Source organism: Gavialis gangeticus, unplaced genomic scaffold (assembly GCF_001723915.1).
Source record: "Gavialis gangeticus isolate Ggan-Ray unplaced genomic scaffold, GavGan_comp1, whole genome shotgun sequence".
Lineage (NCBI taxonomy): Eukaryota > Metazoa > Chordata > Crocodylia > Gavialidae > Gavialis > Gavialis gangeticus.
The window spans coordinates 132,157-142,440 of NW_017728979.1; the positions used below are offsets into that span (position 1 = coordinate 132,157).

Sequence of the window (10,284 nt, forward strand, 5' to 3'; positions counted from 1 at the left end):
TGCCGCGGGTTTGTGAGGCGGCGGCGCCCGATGAGCTGCCATGGCGGACGTCACTGCACGGAGCCTGCAGTATGAGTATAAGGCGGTGAGTCCCGCGGGGACCTGGGCCCGCAGCCGGGATCGGGGCCGGTCGCGCCAGGCCTCGTGCCGGGGCACGGGGCGGGTCGGGCTGTGTGTTTCCATCCGTTGCTTTGAGGCCTCCGTCGCACGGTGCCGACATCGTGCTGCTTGGGAAGGGTGGAGGGTCGCACAACAGATGTAGCGGAGTCATACCTGCTGAGGAAGTATCACATCAAGTATCACTATGCCAAATTTTAACAGCATCAGCAATGCAGCAACAATCTCTCTGAAGTTTGTTTAAGGCTATGGATGTAGGCTTCAGTATACTGAGCATATCTTCTACATTCCTCCTTAATCCAATGTTAGTTACTTTGGATGAGATACTCCCATCGGTTTTTATCGCGGTTTTCTTCAAAATTTTTTTATGCAAAAAGTCAGTTCTTAATAAACTGTTCAAAACAATGAACCACAGAATTCCATTGAACATCTTGAGAGAGAATTAGTTTGGATCCTCGTGCTCTCTTCAGTGAAGCTGAAGCAAAATAGTTGTTATGGAAGTACTTTGTGATTTCAACATTTTCTTTTATTCTTGGAGAAGTACTTAAGTCTTTGGCTAAAAGATGCATTAAATGGACACTGTAGCCCTATGTTATTATGGAAGATCCTTCCATTTCTTCTTCTAAGGATCTTCTCATTTTTGCCAGTCTTGCAGCATTGTCTCTGACAACTGCGCATGTGACAGTTGAATTTTTGTTCACAGTTTCTTACAGCTTTCACTGCCCCTTCTTTTAAATATTCTGCTGTGTGGGCATTTCCCAGTGTATCTGTTGTTTCTGAAACTTATGCAACCTGTTGGGGGATCACTGCTTAAGGACGTGGCCCTTGACATCCTGATGACATTCACCTGTCCGTGGTTGTCAGGAATGCCTTGACCAGCTAGTCAGACTCTAGTCTCCACCTAATTCTTGCCTGCCATGACTTGATGAAATGTTCTTTTGGGAGGTGATGTTGTTTTCACGAGTCTGATTATGGTGCAAGGCGCCCTCCAAGTGGAGCTCCAACCTCCCCTTTCACGCCAGCTGTAAACCTACCAGTTGTTACCACGGTATCAGGTATAATCCAGAATATGTGCGTATGGTCAGCCTGGGTGTTTTCTCTGACTCAAGGCCAATTATCGTTTTTCTTCTGGATAGTTATCTCTGGCAAAAAGAGTCTTTAAATTGTCCAAACTTTGGACCCAGACATATTTGCCCAGTCTAATAAATCAGATCAATCCTGTCTCTCCTTGTCTTTTGTTCTTCTCCTCCCCAAAGCTGTAGGGCTTCCTTCACTTGGCAGGAAAAAAAAAAAGAAAATAACTGCTGTGGGGAAATCCTCCCCTTGTTAGTGAGTAGAAGAAAATGAACTCAATGCTTCTAACGCTGATCCCCCACAGGTATAGCCACAATCCCTCTTCAGCAGGCTTGGCTTCACTCCCGGGCTCCATTAATTGCCCTCATTAAGGTGAGACAGCCTCCCTTTGGGGCTACACAATCTCCTAATCCACATTGTCAGTGGAACTCAAAAGAAGAAGAAAACCTCTCCTGTGTATTCAGGTTTCCCTCTGGAGTCTACAAGCTTCAGGCTTTTAATGCTTGCTGTGATTGGCAGACAGCAGCACTCACAGAGCTCTGAGCTCACAGACCGTCTTGGTCTCAAGTCCCGTTCCCAGGGAATAAGCTCTCAACCAGAGCCTCCGTTCTGCCAGGGCTCTCTGTCTTCCCTGCCTTCCTTCGCCAGGGAGAACTCCTTGCCTGAAGTAGCCCCAGGGCACCAGGAGGAGCCAATGCAATGTACCTGGCAATCTGGTAAATTCAGTTTTGGGCACCTTGGGAGTTCCCCCCTCAGCCTTGTCACTGCCCTGTCTGGTAAACCCTGGCCAGGATCATCTTTCTCTTCCAAAGAGGTGGTACTGACCTCTTCACAAACCCATCTTCTGTTGTCTCAGAGGCACATATTACTGGATCATTGTGTACATCGAGGCTTAAACTGGCAAATTTCCCCTTCAGTATTTCTTGCATGCTGTTCAAGTTCTTTCTCATACATTGTATCTAGCAACCCTCCACCAATGTCTGCTCTACTAGGTGGAGTGTAGCCTGGTTGTAAGGACTCAACCATGTCAATGAAGTGTGTATTGTTAACAATGGGAAAAGCAGAATTTGTGGCATAAATGAACTGAGCAATCTTTTCATCTATGGTGTCTTGTTGGTATTTGCTGGTCCTTACTACAAACCCATCCATGTTGGTGGTTTTACTGGATGACTGAATTCTTTTACTTGCTACTGGTACTTTGTTGTCTGAAATATGTCTAGTTGCAGCACTGCTGCTACAAGTACCAACAGATGACTGAAGTTGTTGCAGATAGACAAAGTCTGTTATGCTTAAATGGGATCCTGAAACAAAAATGATTTTTGAATAGTTATTCTTCTCAGTTCTTCTCACTCTATTATTCAGTTAATCATTTACATTTTTTCCAGCAAGAATGCAGCTCCAATTCCAAATTACCAAAAAAGCTAAGACTGACTGCACTTAGAGTCCACTTAGTTTTGGAGTAAGCCCCATTGAACTCACTGGCACTTCTGGGTTTTTTTGAGAAAACAAGTATAGGATGGGGTTCCCTTGGGAAAGCTGAGTTATGCTGAAGTAAAATAGGGAATAGACTTATGACATCACCATTAAGGTCTGGGGCCATGATGGTCCAAAATAAGGTGCATGTATTATGTAATGTAAAATAAGAAAATGACACTCATGGGCAGCTGGCAACTCTAGATTTCTCTTACTGCAGCTTTCTGTACTGTAAACTTGTGTGATAGATTCTAAACCTAGTTAACTAATTAAACAAGCCATGAAGATTAGCTAAGCTAAACCTTTTTTTCTAGCAACTGCAACATACTGAGCTTGTAAGTGTAGGTTTAGCAAGTTTGTGATGAGATTTAATTGTAACTGTTATTTTTAAATGAGAGAGAAATTTAGTATTTTATTGAGGATTTTTAATTTAAAAAGAACAAACAGATTTGAATTTAAAAAAAAATATATATATAAATTTTAAATCATTGATTTGTATCCACCCTAGTAAGGGCTGGTCTGTGCTCCAGTGTCTTTCCACTCGTGTGTGCGTGCATGTGCACATGTGCATTCTGGTGGCTGGTTAGTAATGACTGCTGTCTCTAGCTAGCAGAGATGTGCCAGTCTAGGTGAGGCCTAATTAACTCTCCAGGTAGATAACTAGGCTGGAAAAGGAAGATGATCAGGGAGCTCTTAGGGTGCAAAGCAGCTTTGAAAAGCAGCAGTCCTTGGTGCATTCTGGCTGTTCCATGGGTTTTTAGCTGTGATGGGCTTGTGGCAATGCTGAAAGCATGGTACTCTCATCCTGGAAAGCAGAGATGGTGGTAACTCCTCCTGACCCTTATCCCCCTGTGCTCTGATCCTTCCAGAACTCCAACCTCGTACTTCAAGCAGACCGCTCCTTGATCGACAGGACCCGGCGAGATGAGCCCACGGGGGAAGTGCTTTCCTTGGTGGGGAAGCTGGAGGGGACACGCATGGGTGACAAAGCACAGAGGACCAAGCCCCAAATGCAGGAGGAGCGGCGGGCCAAGTGAGTGGGTTTAGGCTCTGCTTTTTCTCTGGATTTTGGCACTTGATAGAGCTTCAGTTTCCCTGCAGATCCAGCCTGACATAAATTTGGAGCAAAACCAATGTATATCTGATGCCACCAGTATTGACCTCTAGTGAGCTGGCAGGTTGGATCACCACATAGCAGCTTCTGTATCTGGAGGCTGGGCTGGTCCCTGTGCCTTTGAGAGCTGCTGTGTTGGCATGGCCAGCATGTGGCAGGCTGGCACTGCTGCCATGCTTCAGATATGTCTGGAAGCCGTGTCTGATGCCTGTATTCCTGCTCATTGCCCTGAGACCACTGCTGCACGTTACATACAGTATGCAGTTTGGGGGTGGGGGGAAGGTTACGCAATAAAAGTAGCTCAGCCACACCCGCCGAGGAAGTATCACAGTTAGAAATGGCCATCTACCTATCAAAAAAAGATGGCCCGCTCCCAGATTCATGCTGGGGCAGGCGTAACAGTACTACAGCTGGTTTCTCTCCCACTTCTGTTCAACTGTGTCTTGCAGGACTAATGATCTAGTGAGTCATAAATAGGCTGATTTTGGCCACAAGAAAAGGTAGCTGATCGAATTCCCATTGAGCGATATAGCGTATGCAAGCTCCCTCAGAGAGGCACAAGCACTGGTTCCGTGGAGAACCCCAGCTTCCGGCTGCTCTGTCACTGACAAAAGTTTGTCCCTTTCTGAACAAGGTCAGGCAGGGGTGGCCAGAGAGCATAGACATGCTCTGTGGCATGAGGAGGGAAGGGCAAGCAGTGCAGTGGCAAATGGGACAGGGGCAGGGCGTTAGGTGTCCATCTCTCTATCTGTCTCTCTATCTATCTCTCTGTCTGTCTCTCTCTCTCTCGCACTCTGCCTGCCTGCTGCGCACGTGTGTGCTCTGCCTGCCTCATGTCTCACATGCTCTGTGTCATCTTTGTGTGTGCGCCTCTCCGTCATGTCTTTCATGTAATATAGCCTCCTGATTAGCAAAAAGCACCAAATTCCTCCTGAAAGTTCCATTGGGTTGTAAAACCGCATGCCTTAGCAGTTCTCATAACCTGCAAGAATGACCCTTTCTTTAGGAAGTGCCTTAAAACACATATGTAGCCCCAGATTGAAATCCCAGACTGAAACCAGCTGGTGGGAAAGCCTTATTAAGAAGGGCAATTCAGGTCAGGTCATTGGCATTCAGAGCTGTTTCTGGTACCCTGCACTTAGTGCCAGACTTTGCATCGCTTTGGGTTGCGGTTCAGTCTAAATGTTTTTGTTCCCAGCTAAAAATATTCAAGCAACACCCTTAGCAGTATAATTCAGGGCCAGCCTTGCTGTCACCCGAACAGTGTGATGCCACATGCTCTGAAGGGTGAACGATTCCTACTTAAAATGTTGCTCCCACTAGGAAGGTGAGGGTAAAAGCTGGTGAGAAGTACCCCCCCAGTGATTGGTTTTTTTAATGGGTATTTGCAAGTGAGAGCCAGTCCCCTGCTGCTGAAGGGCTTCAGCTTTGCTCTCCTCCTCCGCCTTCTAACCGGGAGTCGAAATAGCTTGTCTCCTGATTTGGTTGTATAACCCTCTTTCTTTTTCCCACTGGTCAGGAGGAGGAAGCGTGACGAGGACAGGCACGACATCAACAAGATGAAGGGCTACACCTTGCTGTCGGAGGGCATTGACGAGATGGTGGGGATCATCTACAAGCCCAAAACCAAGGAGACTCGGGAGACCTACGAAGTGCTGCTGAGCTTCATTCAGGCAGCCCTCGGGGACCAGGTAAATCCCTGGCCCAGCCAGTCAGAGCACCGTCATTCTCACTACTTGCAAGGTGCACACATGGCAACTGAGTGGAGCTCTTAGGACTCCCGGGGCCTTGAGTTGGGGAGAATTGCAGCTCAGACTGTGCAACTTCCTGGACTTTGGGCCCTTTCTCCTCTTGCTCCCTAGAGAGATGGGTGAAGGCTTTGCAAGGCTAGGTGATTTGGGGGTTTGTAGGCCTGAAAACACCTCCATGTGATAAACCTAGAGATCTCCAGTAGCAATCCATGGTGTCAAAGCTATTCCACTCTGCTGTGGGCTGGCTACTTTATTTGCTATGAAAGAATGGCTCTAGCATTCTCTTTGTAGTCAAGAAAAGTGAAAGCAAAGGGCTGATTTCTTTCCCAGACAGGGCCTGGAGTCTGACAAGGTTGAGACCCACTGGTCTACATAAAATTCTGCAAGAGCCTTGGACTTGCTGGAATGCTGGTGTACAGCAGGGGGTCAAACAGAAGCATCAGATGCAAGACACAGGAGATGATTGTGCTCTACTCAGCACTGGTTAGGCCTCATCTGCAGCACTGTATGCAGTTCTGGGCTCAAAATTTTAAAAGGACATAGTGATGTTAGAGAAGGGCCAGAGGCAGGTGACAGACAATCAAGAGCTTGAAAGGCAATTCCTACAAGGAGAGGCTGAAGGAGCTGGGCTTGGGAAAAAGGTGTCTAAGAGAGGACATGATAGCTTCAATGACTTGAAGGGCTGCCATAAAGGAGGAGGAAAGCACCTTTTTTCTCTTGCTGTAGGTATTAGGAGGTGGACTGATGGTTTGAAGATGCACCCAATAAAGGTAGATTGGATGTCCAGAAAAATGTCCAGCAGGACATTGGCTGCTGTGGTTCCCCTGCTTTATCTGTGGCAGGTGTTAAGTGAGTGCTGTGTCAGGGTTGATAGTCTTACGTAGAGCTTAGATGCTGGATTTCTCTGGGGTGGTTTGGACAGGGCTGACCCTGCGTCAGGCGAGGGATTGAATTAGATGTGGCCTCTGGAGATTCCTTCCAGCCCTACTTCTCTAGGACTCTGCAACTCACCCTTTGGCCCCGCCCAGGGGGGTTGCTGTGTTTTAGGCAGCTGACTTTCCTGATGTGGTGTCCTTTATGGAGCCTGTTGTCATAGAAAGCACGCTCCTAGCATTTGTCCAGAAATGCCATTGTTTCATGATCACTAGAACTGCTTATCCCAGCAGGGCAATGCACCCTTAGGTCAGTAGAAGCCAATGTGCTTGAGTTACTAGGCTAGACCCCATTCCTCTTGCAGCCCCGGGACATTCTCTGCGGAGCTGCCGATGAGGTCCTGGCTGTGCTAAAGAATGAGAAGCTGCGGGACAAGGAGCGGCGGAAGGAGATTGACCTTCTGCTGGGCCAGACAGACGACACCCGGTACCACGTGCTGGTGAACCTGGGCAAGAAGATCACAGACTACGGTGGTGACAAGGAGATCCAGAACATGGGTAAAGGCTGTGGTGTGGCTTCCTTGCATGTGGTTGTTGTAATACAGGGTGGGAGAGCCCCTCTTGGCCTGTGGTACAAGAGATAATTTTACATTGGGTTAGTGTGTTCAGTTAGGGGGAGCTAGAAACTGAGCTCTGGGCTGGGAAATTTTCTTCTCTGCAGCATGGTTATTAACTCACTGCACGTGGAGACTAAGGGCTACACCCCGCTGTCTCCCAAGCTGTGCACACAATTCTCTTCGGTGTCTGCTTCTCCTTAAAATCCCCTCAGGCTCCGAATCTGGCCTACAAGCCATACGCTTGGCCCCATCTGCCTTTAAATGGTGCTGCAGAGCTCTGGATTGACCTTGAGTTGCCTCATCCTTTGCAGATGATAACATTGATGAGACCTATGGTGTGAACGTGCAGTTCGAATCTGATGAAGAGGTAAGTCAGCAGTCGCCTTTTCTCGCCATCCTTTTGTGCTGCTGGCTCTGGAGTGGGCTTGTTCTCTTTGGCTTTGGCTTTGCCACTGGAGCAGCCTGGGCTTTGACTGTGACTCAGCTGTGTTAGTGAGGGGAGGCTAGGCTGGATGTTGCTTTAAACATTGCTTCTTGGCCCTGAGAGGCTGCCTACAATTCTGTGAAGGGAGGCATAGTGATCTGAATTCCATAGCACAGCTCGAAGAGCCAGATGCTTGCCTTATGCCTGCCCTCCAGCTCCCAACTTAGCGTTTCCTTGGTCTCTCTCTTCACACCTGTTTCATTTGGTGCCTATTTTAGAGTGCACTGGACTGCTTTATGCTACAGATGGACTCTGGCAAGGAGCTACACTTCAGAACTTTGCCCTTTGCCAGAGTCTGAGGGCCAAAAGAAAAATTAACTGGGATGAGTCCCTTCAGGAAAAATAGACCTGTATTTCTAAGCCTGCTCAATTAAGTCATTTGAGCTCTGAAAAGAACTAACATAGAAAATGTCTCTGTATAGAGCACTACAAGAAACTTGGCATCATTGGCAGAAATTACAATATTTATTTGCATACAACACTCACCTGTTCCCCCAATTAGTTGTATACTATTGGGGGGTGGCATGTCTTAAACAAGGAAACAGATTCAGGGGTGGAGGGCACTTTTTTTGTTTTTCATTTCACCTTACCATACCAAGGTATGTATTTTATTTGGAGGTGTGTGGTTACAAATAAACATGGAACTTTTGCAGGCCCTGACGGGAAACATTGAATCATGTACATGGTAGTGGGTTCTGAATGGACCTGAGTGTCACAAGACAGGTGAGGTTTCCTGACACTGAACTCTGCTACGTTCTGTGTCCTGTAACATATAACTGATGCAAGAGAACCAGCTTTGTTAGACTGTTCCTTTACCATCATGCTTCAGGCTGTAGCTTATATGGGAAGGCCTAATGAGCTCAGTGCATTATTTTTCTACTAATGTTGGGATATATCCAGTACTAGCTACTGCTACAGGTTCCAACTGACAGCAACAGTCTGCACTTCTGGTCAGCATGGAGATGAAGAACCTTAATGCATTTATCCAGCAAATGCGTTTCCTGCTATCCTACAAAAGTCAGGCAAGAGCAGCTCCAGTGTTGGCCTGGCTGTAACCTATCCTTTGTGACACTTAGTTTCAGTCTCTGTCAGAAGAACAGAGCCAGTGCCCTTCGCTGCAGAGCTCTGTGTAAAAGATGCATGGCTCCTAGAATTATATAGAAGTTGGGTTGGAAGGGACCTCCAGAGGTCAAATCTAGCCCAGCCCCCAGCTTGAGGCAGGATCATCCCTGTCCAAACCATCCCAGGCAAATCCATCATCTAAACTCTTCACAAAATTACCATCGACCCTGACACAACACAAGACATCAGACCTGCTACAGGTTATGCAGGGGGACCACAGCAGCCAATGTCCTGCTGCTGTAAAAGGATATTAATGTATGCTCAAGAGATCCCAGGTAGAGACTGTACCCTAGAGGAAGACAAAACCCCCCTCAGTCCATACTAATCTCAACATGGGGTAAAATTCCCTCCTGACCCCAAATGCAGCTTGTCTGACCCTGAGCAAAGGGGTAAGACTGTCTAGCCAGGAACGTCCAGGTTTGAGTCCCAGCAGGAGCATTGGCACAGCCTGGTCACCATCTGCAGCCTATTGTACCATGCGAATGGGGAAGCTGAGGACTGCAGGGACATGACTTAGGTAAAGTCTTTTAGGAAATCCTGTCATAGAGCTGGGAACAGAACACAGCCTTACCTCCTGGTCAGTTGCCTTCAGTGGAGTCCTCTCTAGCTGTTTACATAAATGACATGTCCATCCCTCCTGCCCATGGAAGGAATTAGCAAGTATTTTCAGAGGGCATTGCTCTCACCAGAACTGCCTGTTCCAACAGGAGGGCGATGAGGATGTCTACGGTGAAGTGAGGGATGAAGCATCGGACGATGACATGGAGGGGGATGAAGCTGTTGTCCGTTGCACCCTCTCAGCCAATGTGAGTTCCTTGGGGAATTGGGAAGCTCTTTGGATAGGGGTGTCAGTTTGAAGCCTGGATCTCTGATGTTGGGCTTGAGACCAAGAGCAAATGCCGGGGTGCTGTTCCTTGGTGGGGACCCAAGCAACGTACATTCAGCTCCCAGGGCTTAGCTTGATACGTGAAACTCAGGGTATATCATAGAGAAATCAGGCTGGAAGGGACCTCCAGAGGTCACATCTGTTTCAACCCCCTGCCTGAGGCAGGATCAGCCCTATCCAAACCATCCTAGACAAATCCATCATCTAAACTCTCTGTAAAACTACCCTCAACCCTGATACAATACCTGACATCACACCCAATCCTGCCACAGGTAAAGTAGAGGAACCACAGCAGCCAACATGCTGCTGCTGTGAAAGGTTTTTAATATAAATTCAAGAGATCCCAGGCTGAGGCCATGCCCCTGCTACAGAGGAATGTAACCCCTCTCTCCTTGCCTCCCCCACCCAATCTATCCCAGTCTGAGCAAGAGGTAAAATTCCTTCCTGACTCCCAGTGCAGCGTTGGTCTGACCCTGAGCAGAGGGACAAGACCCTCTAGCTAGGATCCTCCAGATTTCAGTCTCAGCAGGAGCATTGGCACAGCCCAGTCACCATCCCCAGCCTTGGCTATAGCCAACACCCAGTACTACTGAGGAAAGGTTAAAAAAGACCCCTGACATGTAGTAGCAAAGCTTCTGCCACATGTTGCATACATTATGCAGTTGATCAGTCAGTTGTGCAATAAATTAAACCTGCCACACATGAAGTAATTATCATGCCACAAAAATGGCTGTCCAGCTAAAATCCCACCAGCTATGACCAGGTCACCAAATC

At 47.6% G+C, this 10,284-nt stretch overlaps 1 protein-coding gene across 2 annotated transcripts in view; it reads left to right on the forward strand.

Moving 5' to 3' along the window:
• Positions 1-10,284, forward strand: part of SNRNP200 (small nuclear ribonucleoprotein U5 subunit 200) — a 75,153-nt gene that overhangs the window by 5,516 nt on the left and 59,353 nt on the right. The window contains exons 1-6 of one of the 2 annotated variants that reach the window (XM_019508322.1): positions 1-85; positions 3,534-3,697; positions 5,298-5,469; positions 6,767-6,959; positions 7,330-7,385; positions 9,332-9,430. In XM_019508322.1, the coding sequence (XP_019363867.1) occupies positions 41-85; positions 3,534-3,697; positions 5,298-5,469; positions 6,767-6,959; positions 7,330-7,385; positions 9,332-9,430 (729 nt within the window). In that variant the 5' untranslated portion in view covers positions 1-40. The remainder of the gene's footprint in view (positions 86-3,533; positions 3,698-5,297; positions 5,470-6,766; positions 6,960-7,329; positions 7,386-9,331; positions 9,431-10,284) is intronic. The other variant, XM_019508328.1, reaches the window with a different exon arrangement.